At 41.4% G+C, this 20,000-nt stretch overlaps 1 protein-coding gene across 1 annotated transcript in view; it reads left to right on the plus strand.

Moving 5' to 3' along the window:
• cgnl1 (cingulin-like 1) overlaps window positions 1-20,000 on the plus strand; it is a 90,371-nt gene that overhangs the window by 10,844 nt on the left and 59,527 nt on the right. Inside the window, exons 2-8 of the mRNA XM_062027639.1 lie at window positions 7,899-9,465; window positions 11,923-12,017; window positions 13,669-13,771; window positions 14,184-14,285; window positions 14,462-14,598; window positions 16,360-16,498; window positions 16,669-16,881. Of these exons, the coding sequence (XP_061883623.1) occupies window positions 7,951-9,465; window positions 11,923-12,017; window positions 13,669-13,771; window positions 14,184-14,285; window positions 14,462-14,598; window positions 16,360-16,498; window positions 16,669-16,881 (2,304 nt within the window). The 5' untranslated portion in view covers window positions 7,899-7,950. The remainder of the gene's footprint in view (window positions 1-7,898; window positions 9,466-11,922; window positions 12,018-13,668; window positions 13,772-14,183; window positions 14,286-14,461; window positions 14,599-16,359; window positions 16,499-16,668; window positions 16,882-20,000) is intronic.

The following is a 20,000-nucleotide window of genomic DNA, read 5'->3' on the forward strand; positions in this document are numbered from 1 at the left end:
TACAGAATTATTCTGGTTGTGCTTACTGACCCCAAAGCTATTTTATTTGGTACATAGTGTAATGATAAGTGTGACCAGTAGATAGCAGTCACACATAAGAAATATGTGTAGACTGCAAGATGACGCCACTAAACAACACCAAAACGGCTACTGTAGTTAGACGTACTGTGATTCAACATACGGTATTATTCTGGTGTGTGTGTATAAGGACTGAAAAAAAACACTTATTAGCAGACATATTATCTGCCGTTTTGTTTCGCAATATTGTGAAAAACCAACTTTTCTTACCTTCTGGTAGCTGCTGATGTGTATTTGGTATCTGCATAAGTCCTGAAAATTTGCGCGTGTATGCCATTGTAGTCCGTGCCAACACCAAAGTCGATAAGCTCCTTGTTTTTTCTATCCTCTTGTTGTGGGGCATTCATCCTCTGCAGTTCCCATCTTTAATATAAAGTAGCATAAAGTTCTAACTTATATCTGTCAGTAGGCTCGCTATGGAAGCGCTAAAAACTACCGGTGTAGTGGGGTTACATAATTCACCCAAGGAACTTTAGTTATTAGAGTTCTGGTCGGACGTGTTTTTAGGGGACACATTTCCGGCGTAGGTGTTGCACAAGTGAGCCACGGATGAGGAGATGCTGCTCCGGTATTGATTTAAGTAAAGTCTGAATGTCATTAAAACAAGTAGCTCCATCTTTTGATATTTCTTCGACTCATGTCCTTGCACGCTACACCGGTACAACAAAGATGACGTGGAGAAGACGCTGTCAAAGTGGAGGCATGTAAATAAGACCGCCCACAAAAAATGGCGCATTCCTGAAGCAAAGGTCAGAAAGTGACTTGAAGATGGTCTGTAAAACTAAAAAATCTATGCAACATTTTGACCAAAGAACCACAAGGAAGTGTTTTAAATTTAGGGAAAACAAATCATAATATGATCCCTTTATTGCGCCTTATTATCCGGTGCGTTCTATAGTCCGAAAAAATATGGTAATTCAAACACACTGCAATTGCAATTGCAATGAGATAGTTTAGTTCCAACAAAATACCATCACGTTTACACTCGCACAATCGATTGATGTCCAAAAAAGAAGTAGAAAAAAGCAGTGCTCATTTAACCCTACTTCTGCTCCATTTTGTTTATTTACATGTAGGGCTGGGCGATATATCGAGTTTGTACGATATATCGATATATTTATAAACAAGATATGAATTAACCCTCCTGTTGTCCTTGGGTCATTTTGACCCGCCACTGTGTTAAAAACAAAAAAAAAATCCCCTAAACGATATTTTTTTAACTTGAAATTTTATGACTTTTCCTCATTTGCACCAACAGTAGAAAAAGTGAAATGTTGCTTTTATTCACATTTCCATGTAAGCTGTACAAAATGTTTTACAAAGGTGGTCTTCGGGTCAAAATGACCCGTGAGTCACAAAGTGTTGAAATCAAAGTCACAGAGTTATTTATACATCACAGAATGTTACAATGTTTTAGTTGTTATAGTCCATCAGTAGCAGAGCTCTTTTTCTGTGGATTTCCAGAGATTATAAAGGTGCTGCAGATCACAGGGCCCCGAATTCTGTCTGTGCTGAAGCCGGGAGTGTGCGTTATACCGCTGAAGAGGCTCTAGAGCTGATTTTTTTCAGATGTCTAGCAAGACAACTCTGATTCAGAAGAGGAAGTGGAGGATGTATCAGAAGAAGAAGATGGGGAGGAATACAATCCAGAGCATGATGAATCATCTTCAGAAAAAGAAGAAAACCCTGAAGCTGAAAGAGAGACTTTCCTTTCAAAAAATGGCAAAATAACATGGTCCTCAGCATCATATGACCATCAAGGCAGGCATGCCAGAACAAAACATCATAAAGATGACCCCAGGACCCACAATGTATGCCGTTTCTCATGCCCATGACATTTTCTCTACATTCTTACCTGTTTATCACACCAGCAATTGAAAAAATAATCCTGGAGATGACAAATTTGGACGGTTTTTGCAAATATGGAGACAGCTGGAAAAAGATGGATGAGACTGACCTGCAGGCCTACTTAGGGCTGCTAATCTTAGCCGGTGTATACAGGTCCCGAGGTGAGGCTGCAACTAGTCTATGGCATGCAGAGAGTGGAAGGCCAATTTTCCGTGCCACAATGCCACTCAAACTATTTCACACCTACTCAAGACTGATACGATTTGATGACCGTGAGTCAAGACCAGCCAGACGTGTGACAGACAATCTTGCAGCCATAAGAGAGGTCTGGGACAATGTAGTTCTTCTGAGCACCATGCACACAGATGGTGACGTTAGCGATCTTGAGGACAGGAAGCCAGTCATCATCCTAGACTACAACCGCAACAAGGGAGGTGTGGACAACCTACATAAGGTGATTGGAACATACAGCTGCAGAAAGATGACTGCCCGCTGGCCCCTGGTCATCTTCCACAACATCATTGATGTTTCCTCCTACAATGCATTTGTGATTTAGAGAGAGATCAACCTGGATGTCTCGTAAGCAGAACGAGGAGGGTGTTCCTGGAGAAGCTGGGAAAGGCACTTGTAATTCCACTCATTGAAAGAAGGAAGCATGTCCCCCGCACAGAAGCCTCAGCAGCAGTTGTAAAAGCTATTCAGAGTGCAGGAGCTCCTGATCAACCTGAGGATCCAGCTACCACAGCCACTTCCCCAGCTAGGGTAAGTAAGAGGAAGAGATGTCAGTTCTGCCTTCAAAAGAAGGACTGTAAAACACATACTGTGTGCTGCAGGTGTAAGAAATATATCTGCAAAGGCTGCGCACTTGCATACTGCCCTACATGTGCCAATTAGGATTAGTTAATTAGTTAATTAGTTGAATGGGTTATGTTATTTTTCATATTTTTGTATTGTACATTGTCTTCAATTGTTCACTGGAGAACGAAAAGAAAGAAACTGAGTCATTGGGATGAATAAAAATGCATTCAAAACGCACATTTTTTTGCATTTCTTAAGCTATAGTAATGAAGTGAAGAGGGAAAACTCAGTTATTCACACATTTTGTGGTGAATGGCAAGTTGTTTCTTCAAGCAAGATGAAATTTGGTGTTTAAATTCAATTAAGCTGCTTATATTAGGAGTTTAGTGAAGACGGGTCATTTTGACCCGGAGGACACGGGGTGTATACAGGAAATGAGGACAACACAAGGGTTAAGAAAATATTGTAATACCGATATCATTTATTTCACGTTAAAATGACCAAACACAGCTTTCTTGTTGTGTTCCTTGTTCTCTCCCACACACCTCTGCGGGTTACTAAACCCGACTTTTATTACATTATAGCCTGTCCAAATGCTACATTTCATTTTCATTGGTGTTTTACAACAAGACAGTAGCTGACATTTTGTTCATTATTTCTACTCTTTATATTTTGACATTAAATAGTTGAATCATTTTGAAACAAACAACAAGATCATAGTTGCATAATTAAGTCAACTCACTTACTTGGCGCTGACCACAGACGTGTGGTCTAGTAGGACCACAGAACCGTACGTGTGTGACAGTCCATTACATCGTCATTTTGGAATTAAAAAGTGCCTGCCTGCAAATGTATTTGTTATCTGAGTTTGATACATTTTGTATTATTTGCACAGCTATGTTATTTATTTTATGTAGAAAGAATATGTTTCTATTTATTTATACACTCTGTTTTTCTATTTTATTTATGTTATGTAATTCTGTGCTACTTAAACAGTTTATTTTCTGTGCTGTTAATACCCATCTTGACTAACTGGGTTATTAAAAGTGCCACTGACTGTTTACAGTACAGTTGTCATTCACTTCAATTTCAGTGAATCTCCCTAAAAAATGAATATCTTTATATAAATATTTTCACCGGAAAATATATCGAGATATATATCGAATATCGAGTTTAAGTAAAAATATATCGAGATATACTTTTCCGTCCCTATTTACATGTTAACATTTTCTTGCGTGCAATTACACAAAACATTAGGTACACTTGCAAACTACCATGGATTAATGAGCTGTTTTGTGTTTAAAAAAATCTGCCTTTGCTAATAACGCTCATTTGATTTGCTTATTTCAAGAAGCATATTCATATTTTTTATATATGTTTATTATTGTAGTTGTAGTTTGCAGTGCTGCACAACTGCACTGGACCACACTGAGTCATTTCTATTAATGTGACAACATAATTAGGTTACATGAGAGATCACACAGAGAGAATAAGCTCTCAGTATGGTGCAGTGCAATACATGAGCAATATTGGCTGCTATGTTTTTATTATCATTGTTGATTTGTGTAGCTTGCAGGATGATACAAAAACTCTCCATTTATTTAAAATTTTATAGAAGTACCATAAGGCAGTGATGAATCCATACATTTTAGTGTAGCCTTTAATTATTTTTTTGTACTTACGTTTGTTAACATTACAGGTTAAAGGCCTACTGAAATGATTTTTTTTAATTTAAACGGGAATAGCAGATCCATTCTATGTGTCATACTTGATCATTTCGCGATATTGCCATATTTTTGCTGAAAGGATTTAGTAGAGAAAATCGACGATAAAGTTCGCAACTTTAAGGTTAACAATGCTGTGCTAACGACGCCATTGAAGCTAACTTAGCAACCAGACCTCACAGAACTATGTACTCTCTCCTTTTTCTATTGTGAATCACGGATTTGTATTTTAAACCACCTCGGATACTATATCCTCTTGAAAATGAGAGTCGAGCACGCGAAATGGACATTTAAAGTGACTTATCTCCAAGACAATACATCGGTGACACACTTAGCTACTGAGCTAGCGCGTAGCATCGTTCTCAAATGAAGATAGAAACCCATCAACAGCCGTGCTCACCTGCATTCCAGCGATCAACGGCACGACGAAGGACTTCATCCGTGGGTTTGGCGGCAAGCATCGGCTAGGCATAGTAAGTAGTCCTTGTTGTGTTGCTGTAAGTATTGTAATGCCCCGCAGTGGAGAAGGAGTCACACAGACGAGGAAGCGCTGCTCAATCGCTTTATTAGAAAGCGGTAACTGGTTGTAGTTCAAAAAGTAACGCACACACATACACGAGCTGCTGTTAGCCAAAACTCACGCTCACACACACAAGTTCTCCGCCAACTCACTCGCGCATGCGCGTTCCCCAAACCCTTAAAGACAGTACACTAATGCAAATATCACAGATATTACAGTATTGTACTTAGCCGCTAAGACACCGATCGATCCCACCTACAACGTTCTTCTTTGCAGTCTCCATTGTTCATTAAACAAATTGCAAAAGATTCACCAACACAGATGTCCAGAATAATGTGGAATTTTGTTGAAGAAAACAAGAGGCTTTTCTATCGGGTCCGATGGGGTCCAACCACTTCCGTTGCTTTTGTGACGTCACGCGCATAAATCATATCCAAAGGAGTTTTTCAACCGGAAGTGTGCCGGGAATTTTAAAATTGCACTTTATAAGTTAACCCGGCCGTATTGGCATGTGTTGCAATGTTAAGATTTCATCATTGATATATAAACTATCAGACTGCGTGGTTGGTAGTAGTGGGTTTCAGTAGGCCTTTAACAAACAGAGATTGAGACTCAATTTTAATATTTATGTTTGTTTACTGTCATTTCTAGACATTCCAATTCCAATTGGTGAAAAAACAACATGAGAAATCAAAGTTTGTGTTTTTAAAGGAACACTTTTATGTTATTATTTATATACTATGATTACGTTAGCGCTTAATTTGGTCTCAAAATAAAGCTGACAACAATATAGTTTATCGGCAATTATTTGTGGGACTATACATTGTCCAGCAAAATGTATTGTCGGCCTAGGCCAGGGGTCGGCAACCTTTACCACTCAAAGAGCCATTTTGGCAAGTTTCACTTTTTAAAGAAAGTAACGGGAGCCACAAAATTTTTTTTTAAATGAAGAACACCGCATACAAAGCTTAAATGCTTTGTGCTATGTTAACCAGGGGTCTCCGACGCACGCACCGGCACGGACTTTAATGTGGAAATTGGATGTTAGTGCAGCCCGCGAGTTTTGAATGAATGGCGCTTGATAGCGTCATTCTTGCCAACCCTCTCATTTTTCCCGGGAGACTGCCGAATATCAGAGCGTGATGACACTGCATTTGGCGCCCTCTACAGTCTGCCCTGACAGTGTACCTGCTCGACCACACACTAAGTCAGCAGCCACACATCTTACACTGACGGTACCAATACCCAGAATCCCATGCAGCCCTAACTCTTCCGCTCAACCAACGCACGGAGAGGGGGGGGTTGATGTGTGGGGGGATTTGGTGGTAGCGGGGGTGTATAATGTAGACCGGAAGAGTTAGGGCTGCATGGGATTCTGGGTAATGGTTGTGTTGTGTTTATGTTGTGTTACGGTGGGATGTTCTCCAGAAATGTGTTTTTCATTCTTTTTTGGTGTGGGTTCACAGTGTGGCGCATATTTGTAACGTAACAATGTTAAAGTTGTTTGATACGGCTACCGTCAGTGTAAGCTGTGTGGCTGATGAGTAAGTATGCTTTGCTGTCTCCTGTGTGAGCAAGTAATAACAAAATGTAACATGTGGCTGGACTGGCACGCTGTATGTAAATGCTATAGAGGACAATTACTGCAGTGCAATGAGGGCACGCCCTGTTTTTAGTAATTAGAGTGTAAATAGGATTATTTTTTCCCTGGGAGTAATCTATGAGAGACACTGAGATTCATAAATCTGCTGGGAAAATCGGGGGGGGTCGGCATGTATGTAGCTGAGCCGCATCAGAGTGGTCAAGGAGCCGCATGCGGCTCCGGAGCCGCGGGTTGCCGACCCCTGGCCTAGGCCTACCCATGAGCAAGACCCACCCAAGCTCAGCCCGAGGCGCAGTCACGGTTTACAGGCGCAAGCATTTCTCTTTGCATGTGTGCATATGTGTAGTTTGGTTCTTTGTGGTGTGCAACACAATTTATACTTGTATTGTACACCAAATTTTACCATGAAGGTTTATAATCATAATACATTTTGAACATTAATTAGAAAAAGCAACCTTGGCAGAGCTCTGTATCTAACACATTAGATTTAATTAGATTGTGCAGGTGTACCTAATGCAAGGGTTTGTGGTTCTGTTTTACTGCAAAAATCCCCCCCATTCCTGCCAACCCGCTCCACTGAACCCAGTTTTTTAAAGGGTGCCTCTTTAAAAGTAAAGTGTGATATATCCTGCCTTGGTTGGCCTTTGTTGTCATTCTTATCAGAGGCCTTCTTCCAGGCCCATCATATTGTAGCATCAGGTAATTAGGACACTATCAGCAAGGCAAACAGGAACTTGCTGAAAGCCTATTGTCCAGAGCAACACATGTTGCCTGCTGATGGCATTGTCTCTTAGTACCTTCCCAGGCATAAATACTGTATATCTGAGGAACACTCAGCTCCCATCTTTAGTGTTTGTACACAGTTTGATATTTATTGGCTGTCATGTTGACAACCTAGCCCTTATTGTAAATTACTACATTTTCTCAGAGATCGTTCCCATGCAAATGATAACTTACAAATATTTCACTTGGAATCATGCCAGCGTGATTTCTCATTGTTCAATACCAGTGTAGGTAAACAATTCATGTATCATACCAAGCCTGTTAGTCACTCTTTTAAAGTATACCTGATCATACATTAAGTGCTGTCGAAAATAAAGGGCCTTATCTTGAGTCACAGCTGTGTAAGGTCTTACAGGTAACTATTTGGAAACATTTAAATATTCACTCTCTAATGCTTCATCAGAACCAGGAAAACCGTATTTTGGTCTGATGCTCTGGTCCTAAGCTTTCTAAAAATGTGCCCCCTGAACAATTTCGTTGAAGCACCTTGTTGTGTACAATAGCATCTTATTTTCAACTAATAGACTTTCTCTAATTCTTCTAGTGGAAGGCCAGCTGATCCAGGGAGAGGAGTTTATCCTCCTTCTGCCTTCCTGATGGAGTCATACCAACTGACTGGTATTCCCAATAGTGGGCTGCAGCAGGGCTACACCCAAACGTCTCGCACAACCCGTCTCCAGAGTAATGTCGGTGGTACATATGGTCTCAGCATCCGAGTCCAGGGTATAGATGGACACCCATATGTTGTTCTGAACAATCAGGACATTGACCCTAATAGTAATGGCTACATTGATACAGAAGGCTCTTTTATTGACAACTACCAAGAGTATGATTTCCGAGGAGACAAAGAGGGTGGACCCAAGAGTCCCTTTAGGGAGTACGGGTCTCAGAAGATGATGCAGAATGTCTCTTCAGATTCACAAGCAAGGAGAGCACAAACCCTTCTGAACTTTCAGAGGCATCCTGAGATACTGCAGCCGTATGACCCAGAGACTAACTCTCTAAACTTCCGCAGTCTACCTTCGAGGCCCATGTCTATGACTGAGACTGGAACTCAGTCTTCATCTACTGTACCTGTGCCATCCCACACAAGACCTTCTAACCTGGACCAGAACAAAGATCCAACACAGTCGAACAAAAGACAAAGTCCGTCTCCGACCCTGACTGATGCTTCACTCCAAAAACCCAAATCACCTCCTCAGTCTTTGTCCTCAACCCAGCAGATTAAGTCACAGGCACAAGTGGCTCAGCCGCAGTCCAAAGTTTGTCTCAGCAACCAGAGTCCTCCTCCATCCAAGCCAACACCTAAAGGTAATCCGCAACCGTCCTCTGCATCCAGTGCCGCGAGTGAGCGGAACAAAAGATCATCCAGATCTCCCACTTCAGTGAGCAGCACAAACTCCAGCCAGGAACGCAAACGCCGCGAGCCAGATGTCCTTCCACTAAGAAGGTCTGACTCCAGCGGACCTGTACTTTTGTCAACTTCTCGCTCTCGCCACTCCTCGTCATCCGACACCTGTAAGCACCATGTGGATGACCAAATGGAGGCGCTGTACGCAGACACTATCAACCGCCACGAAAATCGACGCTACATTCCTTTTATCCCCGGGTCGGGAAGAGACATTGACACAGGGTCCATCCCAGGTGTTGATGAGCTGATTGAGAAGTTTGACAGCAAAGATGGCAGCCACCATCGGCGGGGACGGGCCGGACGAAGAAACAGAATCAATCCAGAGGACAGGAAGCGCTCTCACAGTGTGGATAGTGCTCTTGGACGTCCCTTGGATGAGTCCAGCCACCGTCGGGGCACATCCATAGAACCCGTCCTGCGACCCTCACAGCTGCGGCTGCAAAGGACAGCTGGGAATCAGGACCCCTGGTACATGGTCAACTCCACTCCACAGTCTCGTGCCACCAGTGCACCTGGTTCTCCCCAGAGCACCATGTCTACAGGTGTAGGGTTCATCCAGGGATACAAAAAAACCCAGGGCCCTATTACTGTTGTGACGCTCAAGAATAAAGACAAAGTGGGCAGTGTGTCTTCAGCAGGCAAACTGTCTTTATCAAAGTCTGCTGGTGACAAAAAGGCCAGCTCAGACACTGATGTACAGGTAAATAAAACAAATACCAAATCAACCATAAAAACAGATGTAACTGTAGCCTGGTTTATACCAGTGAAGTTGTAAAGAGTACAAAATTAGGTTATCTATTACTGTATCACTTTTTGGCGCCTGTCTGTTTAGGTAACAACCACAGAGGAACATTGGTTGTTGGTAGTTCAGGATTTCTCCCAGACTGCCACTATACATGCGGTGATGGGGCATGGCTAGGGGCATGGAGGGGGCGTGGTTAATATGGCATCATCATATATACAATATCATGCATAATTTTGACCATGATGCATATCCATCCATCCATTTTCTACCGCTTGTCCCTTTCGGGGTCGCGGGGGTGCTGGAACCTATCTCAGCTGTATTTGGGCAGAAGGCGGGGTAAACCCTGGACAAGTCGCCACCTCATCACAGGGCCAACACAGATACACAGACAACATTCACACTCACATTCACACGCTAGGGACAATTTAGTGTTGCCAGTCAACCTATCCCCAGGTGCATATATTTTCTTTAGAAAGGCTAAGCTAATGTTTTATGTATATTTAAAAAATAAATCAGTTATTAGTAATAATATATTTTTCTTGTATTATATTTTTTTGCTCTCTTTTTCAATGTTTGCTGCTTATTGCAAAAGGTAACACAGGCTACACTTCATTCTGCCCTTCCTGAATATTGGAATTTAGTTTGCAAATATGTAAACAGTCTTTTGAATTAGATATGAAAAAATTGGCAAAAAGAGGCGATTCAGATGCACATTTTTATTTCCAAAATAAAGCATAAAGTAAAATTTTTATGATATTTGAGATGTTTTTCAGACTTATGATAATAATTCATAAATATTAGACTATATACAGTATATCTATTCATACAATATAGTACTGAAGAAAAAAACATTTTCAAACAAAAAAAATTCCAACATATTTTTAAGGTGTGGTGGCTTTTATTTTGCTGTGGCAGTGCACCACAATCAATTACATGTTGTAGAAACCATGTGATTTACTATTTTTAGGTCCGGGCATCAAGCATCGATGGGAACTAGAGCGAACATTCCAATTCTCCCAGAATTGTTGAATTTTTTTGTTTTCAATTTCTATTTTCCATGCCCGACGAAAAGAAATGGCCGCCCACTATGCGCTGAACAACAAAGATAAAATAGCTGCCACAATTTATTTTTAAAGGGCATATTTTGTCTAGTTATTGAATGGACATTTCATTAAGAAAAAAAAACCCTCCAGATAGCGCCCTCATTTAGACCATGCAAACTTTTGTTTAAGAATCGAGTTAAATATTAAAAGGTATGGATGGCGGTTCATAGCATTTCTCAAACAGTGCTGAACCGTATCCCAACGATTGGGGAAAGTCTTATTTTAACACATTTTGAACACGGCGCCAACACAGATTGGTGCGGTAGTACTTCGAATCTCGCCGAAAGGCAGAGGAGTCCTCCACCCTGTACTCTGCATCAACCACAGTGCCTTCGTGTAGCTCCTTGATGAGCCTGATTATTTAACTCTGTCACCTAAGTGCTGGTTGCCGTGTTCACGTCGTGAAGGTCTGGGAGGAAAATGTGATTATGAAGGTGTTAACACGGTATTAGCCCAAATATTGCGATGCAAATATGGTTGCTGTCGTTTTTTGCACATAAAAAACATTTTGAATGAGGGCCATTTCAAACCGCCAAGATCGTCACTAAAAATGTAACATGTTTGCCTTTTTTTGTCGTGTCCCCACCGTGATCAGATTTCATTGCGGATAAGTGATGGATGACCAAGTTTTTTGTTTTGTGCGAACATGGTCTTTGGCGCAGCATGGCGAACCGGCAATGTTTAAAGGCCCCTTTAGTAACCAGAATCTCAACGAGGAATCTGAACCGAAACTGTTCAAGTTCAAACAAACCCTAATTGTTTTACTGACACTGCAGCATCGTCCCACTTACTGTACACACTTGTTGGGTAGACGCAGTAGCTTGTGAAAAAGATAAACATCATTCTCAAACCTGCTAAGCTTTCCTTCCGTTTATATACAAGACAAAGTTAATACGTTTTTAGTTCCTACAGTGAGTGAGTAAAAAGAGTCAGGGGTAAGCAGAAACCCTCAAAATATAGTCCAGAAAATCAGTTTGTAGGGAGTAGGGGAGGCCCTAACTACCGGTATATTTATATTCTCTGGCTCACTGTGCTAGACTTTGAAAACCCCCTCAGTAACCTAACACCTTTTATTGGCAAATAGCATTTTAATTTATGGTTATTGTAGTGATTTTATGTATTTTACGTTCTCAATGTCAGTATATTTCAGTCATGGCGATTAATTATAAAGTATGTTTTTTCATGAATTTGGGTCTTCAGATGAAAATGTTGGCAAACATTCAGATTGTCTGCTCTTCTGTGAAATAAGGTTGTTGATTAGGAACATGGATTATTTTCTGACCTCTCGCTCATTTCCCGTCTCGTTCAGGCAACACCGGATCTCCTGAAAGGTCAGCAAGAGCTTTCACAACAAACACATGAGGAGACAGCAAAGCAGATTTTGTTTAATTACCTAAAGGACGGGTGAGTTATTATTACAGCTTAAACTCTTTCTGCTTTACTCTCTACTTTCATGACAGATTGATGCTGTAAAAATACAAGTTTGGATTTTTGGGCCACTCAACTTTTGACAAATAGCACACTTTAAGTAATGCATCAGTTATTCTGTGGGAGTATATTTTTTACTTTTTATCATAGTTTGACTGTTCATGATAAAATTGATGGAATGTGTTCTTTTTACTCACCCAGCTATGCAATCCAGCTGTGTAGAGTTTTTTTTTTTCTTGGCATCTCACTTTCTCCTCAGTGTTTTCTCTCAACCTTTAGTGTGAAGCCTTTGTGTTTGTCTGTAATCTGATACTCATTGACTGTCAGGGAATGTATGTACTGTAGGGTTAAGGTTGAACTGAGGAAAGCGTGCAATCTTTACAGTCCGTTATTTTTCTAGCATAGTTTGTGAGAACCTGTAAATGAAAAGTCACAGAAAATAGACTAGCATAAAATATCACTGCATGTTAATATTTTAACATCAAGTTTTGCAGTTTTCTGTAGCTTTTTTGCATGTGCTGTCGAAAAAGAGCAGGAAACTGGTTGGGTGTGTCAGGACAAGTGTCAGGAGTCACCGGACGACAAAGGAAAGGAAACCAGATGGAAGTACAGGGGCTGAAACTGAGCCACGTTCTCAGAGCTACAAACACAAACATTCACCAACAGGGGTTAAAGATGTGTAATCCAAATCATCTGATTGGAGGCGAGGGAGGTCGAGGGGCTGCTGTCTGTGTCAATGACCTAATTTATAGAAATAATAGATCACTGTTGTGTTGGGAACATGGTTGACTCCAGATTTATTCATACTGATGCTTTTGATTCCGCTGCCTTTATGGGTGGGAGAGACGCACCCAAAGTCAGCACTAAAGAAACATTTTATTTTGCTGTGCAGAGGCAAATGTAATTTTATGGTTTTTCAGACAGGCGGTCCAAAAATGTGTTTAGGGCAGATCCAGAATTCCTGGAAAAGACGTCCACTGCGTTTGTATGGTATCAACGATTTTCATGTTAGGTACTTCTGCACAAACCAGTGAGATCCAATGCAAACGTTGTACAACATATTTTGCCTATATATTTTCATCTAACAAGATGTTTTATTTTTAGTTACTACATAGTTCAAATAAACACAGATCTTTGTGCTTACCATAACCTTCATTCTTTTTTTCTAGTAGAAGCATATCATCAACATTGACATTTCACATTTGACACATGTGCATTAGTAAAAAATGTTCTATAAAAACTCCGCTGTTCACTGCCACTCATGTGTAGAAACTATTTGCAGTGTGGAAGAATATTCGTGTATTTGAGGTTCCAGGTGCTCCATGCAATACGGATTTCATAATTTTTTAATAAGACTCCATAAACGATGAATCAAAGCAACGGAATATAAATTCAATATTTTTTCTGATCAAATTAAACAATTAATCTTTGCGATCGTGGATGCAGATATACAGGTATACAGTAGTTCTACATTAGTGCTAAGAACTACTGCAATTATTATTCTTACAAGGCAATTATTGTTGTTCACAGGTCTCAGCCAATTTTGTTGTGTGAAGAACTGAAGCTGTGCCTGAGATTTTTGTTTTACCCTCCGCTGACTGGTCCTTTTTGTGTCTTTTGTCTGCAGAAGTAACGATAATGATGAAACGACCAAGAGAAAGGTCAACCTTGTCTTTGAAAAGATTCAGACCTTGAAATCACGAGCCACGGCAGGCACTCAAGATGACAAAGTGGGATATTTTTATAGCCTCAGTTTTTCCAAAGGCATAAGTTTTCATCCCTGCAGATCTACTAACACTAAATTATTAATTGTGGTTTTAGGGTTTCTACCATGCTTCGCTTATCAACTCTTATCAACAAGAGCAGTAAAAATCATCCAGACAAAACATCAATGGGCCTACTTCTTCAAATGTTAACATTTTACCTCATTTCAATCCAATACAAACATATTTGACCCTAAAAAAGATATGCACATTCCAAACTCTTTATTTTGCATTAGACTCTCATGTGATGTTTTCTATTTCTCCCCCATGCAAAACTGCTAATGTAATTTTTATTCAAATCCCTCCAACAAGATTTCACCGAAAGGTAAATATGTTTAGAATTTTCAAGATGTTATTCTCAAACATGTTCTTCTGCCAGTCCTTAGGTCTATCTGCACAAACCAAAGCCCTGCAGGAGCAGAACGCTGCACTGGAGAAAAAAATGTCCCAACTGAAACAAAAACTTGAGGAACAAAGCACGGTAACATTAGGTCTTTTGTCTGCGTACTGTATTTGAAATGTTTTTGGTTTGATCTGTGGGTTGGATAACAAGGGGGTAATTTTAAATCAGACTTTGCAGCCTTTTTACTAAGATAGGAGTATTATCAAGTACATTTGTATTAAGTATGTGTGCATGCATGTATGTTACCTTTTCAGACCTATAAGGTGGACAGCATGGCGACTGCAGGTGTGAAGGAGCTGCAGCTGGAACTGGATAAGACTACGATGGAGTGCAAACGCTTGAAGGAAAAACTGATAAAAACAGAGGCTGAACTCCAGACCGCACTTGAAGAGTAAGCACAAATCAAACATTACCATTTAACTGCAGAATGAATGAGGGAAGGGCTATTTTTCAAGGTCAGGAGCAAAAACATGATGGCAGATTCTTTTGGTATACATATACTATAGCTCTCTTTTTCCGTTTGTGGTTATAGGCTGGAGATAATTCACAATCCTTTTGTGCTTGTTTGTGGGTAAGATTGGAGGTCAGCATTGAAGTCCTCCCTGATAGACGAAATAACATTCTGTATCAAGAGATTATATTAGGAACATACAGAGGGAAATGTAGACAAAATATTTCTGTAATATCTGTTAAATGTAGGTTTTGAATACTCACTATATCAAATATATTTGAAAGCAGCCTAAGTCCATTCTCTGTCTGGTTGTCCTTCCAGTGTATGTTAATGTCATATGTCTGTTGTCTTTGTACCTCAACTTATGAGCACAATTTATTCCACGACTAAGCTCGTAACTCAAAACACTCGAATCTCAAAGCAGCCACACTCGATGAAACTAATTGAAATCACTTTATTCCAAGCTTGGACCTCTCAATACACCACCATTTTAACATGTAACATGCCTTTTAAAAAGACAAATGAACTTTTAGACAATGAATATAATTGGAAAAACATTACAATAGCATATACTACAAACATGTTGTTGACTACTCTCCTCGAGGCTCCTTCATCCGTTTTAGCCAAGTCAGCTTATTATCCCCTTATTATAAGCAATTTGTTTTCATAGAGCTGTGGTTGCATGTTTTTTCGTGACATCTGTCAACACTGTCTTTGTGGTGTAACAATAGGAACTTAGAACAGATTCTTAATATTGTTATGGATAAATGTTTGTCGTTAAGGAGGCTGCAGTATGTCTGATGCGACAGTGGGACTGACTTGCCTGGTAGGCTGCTAACCGGTACTAGTAGGACATATTGGTAGTGGTTTGTTTCTCTAATTCGGTCTTCCGTTTCCTTTCCTTAGCACAAACTTTTTCATTTTCAATGGTTGGAGCCGGACATAATTGTGTCGATCTCTGAGCGGTGCTCAAACATGCACATCAACTGTTTAATCAAAGCTTATGTTTGTTTCTTGTGTAAACGAAGCAGGAACAACAACATGGAACAAAATATTAAGTAGTTATTGCTCAAATGGCACAACGCTGTTACAAATATTACTTCAACCGACAGAAAAAAAGCTTGTAATTCAAGGTATGCTTGCAACCTAAAGCATATCAAAAAGCTGAGAGACAGCTCGTATCTCAAATGACTTGTAAGTTGAGTTACCACAGTAGTTTGGAAGGCACAACATGTCATGATAGTATAAAGTAGACGCAAATGATTATCTTCTCTGTTCTTTTTACCAAGCTCAGTTCTTTGTCCTTTTTTCGTTTTAGAAGCATATCTTGCATAGTTATGTGAATAATAAATATACTATATACCGGTACACATACACACAGGCTAAAAATTTGCCATGGTAGAAAAGGAATGTCCTGCCTTTCTGTTGTGGACTTCAATTACTGTCAGTATTGTTTGACTGATGGACTTGCATGCCCTTGTTGAGTTGTCCTTTATAGGAGTTTTAACATCACTTATCACCCGCAAGTAGTTTAGACATTACAGTACTGCCTTGTTAGTGGGCTTTAACGCCATCATGCTGCAGCCCACATGTTCAGAGCAGGCACAGGTGCTGCCATTCATATGTGTGAATTATTATTGCGCAGGTGTGTGCACACATGGAGAGCAGCAGTGTGCTGTGACATGTTATGTCGTTTGTCAGACTGTTCCAGGTGAAGATGGAGAGGGAGCAATACCAGACAGAGATCAGAGACCTGCAAGACCAGCTGTCAGAGATGCACGACGAGCTTGACTCGGCGAAAACATCAGCTGCAGATGGAGAGAAAGACGCCATCATAGGGGTAAAGAATTGTTTACTTAAACTGTCTATTGGGAAAGTAACAAACAATCCTAGTGACAGATCAAATGTGTGCATTATGTGTTATTTTCTGTTTTAGTGTGTACCCGAGAACCAAGCTACAAGTGTAAATACACAAGACAGTAAAACTAATCCTAAAATGTTTTTCTGTAGGACATAATGCAACTGAAAGTGGAGTTGCAGGAGGTTCTGTTGGCCAAAGAGGAGCAAGAGGAGGTCCTAAGGAGGCGGGAGAGGGAACTGACTGCTCTCAAAGGAGCCCTTAAGGAGGAAGTGGCCATTCATGATCAGGAGATGGACAAGATGAAGGACAAGTATGAGAAGGAGATGAGTCGACTACAGAACTCTTTCGAGAAGGCCAAGCAGGTAAGCAAGCAAGCAAGCATTATCTCTGTCTCCCCCACAGCTCCATCCTCCCACATTCAAAAACACACCATGTCAGGGAGGAGTGTGGAGATAAGCACTGCATTGAAAGATGTGGTTTGCATCAGGGCTTTTGAAGTAACATTATTTACACCTTTCCATTAGTTTCACAAACTGTCTGTGTATGTATATATGTGTATGTATATATGTATATATGTGTGCGTGTGCGTGTGAGCAGAGCAGAGAGCAGAGCAGAACGGCTTTATTTGTCCATTCTTAACATGTACAAGACACATAAGAACTGAGATTACACTTTCGGCACAATCCCGCTAAGAGCAGACATACGTTACAGGGGGACAAGACGGGACCGCCAACGGATCAGCCACTTAGGGCGCTCCTTAAAAAGGTGGGAAAAAGGTGACATTGGGAAAGGGGGAAGAGTAAAAAAAATATCAGTCTGAGGCTGGACCCTCAGGAGTGGTCCAGACTGAGTCCGAGGAAAAAACCTCACATAGCATGGCACACATAAACATGGTACATGTAATCACAACAACTCGCAACAGAGTCATCCAATAGGACCCTGGAGGCCGGCAGCCGCTGTTGAGCGCTACTCAGCCCCCACAACCCCGGAGGAATTAAGCAGTGGTGAAGGCGTTGATTTGGGGAGGGGCGTGTGCGTGCATGCATGCCCAATTACTTGGGTGAGATGTTGGAATTGTCTTTATGGGCCGAGGCCGGCCCCAAGAGTTCAATCAAGAGTCCGACCCAGGTGCTTTTGAAGGGAAGGTCAAAAGCGTCCATCTTTGAGGAGTCCTCAGGGGAGTGTTTTCAAACAGCCTGTTCCTCAAGGCCATTCGAGGGAGTCAAATCGTAGATTAAGATGTGCTGGCTTCGACAATTCCAATTTATTCTTTCTCTACTGTGTCAATTGCGTCGAGAGTCCAGTTGATCAAATTCATTTGATGTTTAGATTTGAGGACAGCTCAAGAAAAGAGGCTTCAAAAAAGTTCAGACAAAGACAAGGACACAAGAAAGCAAGCGGGAAGGAGGAGGAGCAGGGAAAAATGCGACCACCCTCACCAAGAGGCAAGACAGAAAGAGTGTGTGCATATGTATCTGTGTGTATGCGTGTATATGTATATGTATGTCTGTATGTATGTATATGTGTGTATATGTATGAACAGCGTTTCCCCTAAACTGCAAAGATAACTGTGGCGGTGGGGGCGTGGTTATAGGTGTGGTCACGATGACATCATCAAGTAATTTTCATAATTTGCTGTGATATGATTTTCTTTAAAAATGCTTAAAAAATGTATATATACACATTTAAAGGCCTACTGAAATGATTTTTTTTAATTTAAACGGGGATAGCAGATCCATTCTATGTGTCATACTTGATCATTTCGCTATATTGCCATATTTTTGCTGAAAGGATTTAGTAGAGAACATCGACGATAAAGTTTGCAACTTTTGGTCGTTGATAAAAAAAGCCTTGCCTGTACCGGAAGTAGCGTGACGTCACAGGTTGAAAGGCTCCTCACATTTCCCCATTGTTTACACCATCAGCGAGAGCGATTCGGACAGAGAAAGCGACGATTACCCCATTAATTTGATCCAGGATGAAAGATTCGTGGATGAGGAACGTGAGAGTGAAGGACTAGAGTGCAGTGCAGGACGCATCTTTTTTCGCTCTGACCGTAACTTAGGTACAAACTGGCTCATTGGATTCCACACACTCTCCTTTTTCTATTGTGGATCACGGATTTGTATTTTAAACCACATCGGATACTATATCCTCTTGAAAATGAGAGTCGAGAATGCGAAATGGACATTCACAGTGACGTTTATCCCCACGACAATACATCGGCGAAGCACTTTAGCTACGGAGCTAACGTGATAGCATCGGGCTTAACTGCAGATAGAAACAAAATAAATAAACCCCTGACTGGAAGGATAGACAGAAAATCAACAATACTATTAAACCATGGACCTGTAACTACACGGTTAATGCTTTCCAGCCTGGCGAAGCTTAACAATGCTGTTGCTAACGACGCCATTGAAGCTAACTTAGCTACGGGACCTCACAGAGCTATGCTAAAAACATTAGCTATCCACCTACGCCAACCAGCCCTCATCTGCTCATCAACACCCGTGCTCACCTGCGTTCCAGTGATCGACGGAGCGACAAAGGACTTCACCCGATCATAGATGCGGTCGGCGGCTAGCGTCGGATAGCGCGTCTGCTATCCAAGTCAAAGTCCTCCTGGTTGTGTTGCTGTAGTCAGCCACTAATACACCAATCCCACCTAAAGCTTTCTTCTTTGCAGTCTTCATTGTTCATTAAACAAATTGCAAAAGATTCACGCTTGCTTGGCGCTGTTGCTCGAGTTGGACTTTCTCTTCTTAAAAGCCGCTACTGTCTTCTTAATATTTGCACATTTTGTAGATGGTTGTGCGTGGGTATATATGCAATATAATTAAAAAAAAACGTCCACATTGCAGATTTTGTAATCGTATCAGCTGATCTGAGGCCGTATGTTTTGGACGCTCGGGTGAAGAGAGGGGCTGAACTGTCAACTGATCACCATCTGGTGGTGAGTTGGGTCAGATGGCGGGGGAAACCTCTGGACAGACCTGGCAAACCCAAGCGTGTAGTGCGGGTGAACTGGGAATGTATGGAGGAGTCCTCTGTCCGGAAGGACTTCAACTCCCACCTCCGGCGGGACTTCTCTGCCATCCCTGTGGAGGTTGGGGACATTGAACAGGAATGGGCAATGTTCAAAGCCTCTATTGCTAAAGCTGCAGCTGCGAGCTGTGGCCAGAAGGTCTAAGGTGCCTCAAGTGGCGGTAACCCTCGAACACCCTAGTGGACAGTGGTGGTCAGGGAAGCCGTCCGACTGAAGAAGGAGTCCTACCGGGGTTTGTTATCCCAGGGGACTCCGGAGGCAGTTGCAAGGTACCGACAGGCCCGAAGGGCAGCGGCCGTGGCTGTGGACGAGGCTAAGCAGAGGGCGTGGGAGCAGTTCGGGGAATCCATGGAGAAGGACTACCGGGCGGCACCAAAGCTGTTCTGGAAGACCATACGGCACCTCAGGAGGGGGAAGCAGGGAACCATCCAAGCT

The sequence above is a fragment of the Entelurus aequoreus genome, linkage group LG02, assembly GCF_033978785.1.
Source record: "Entelurus aequoreus isolate RoL-2023_Sb linkage group LG02, RoL_Eaeq_v1.1, whole genome shotgun sequence".
NCBI lineage: Eukaryota > Metazoa > Chordata > Actinopteri > Syngnathiformes > Syngnathidae > Entelurus > Entelurus aequoreus.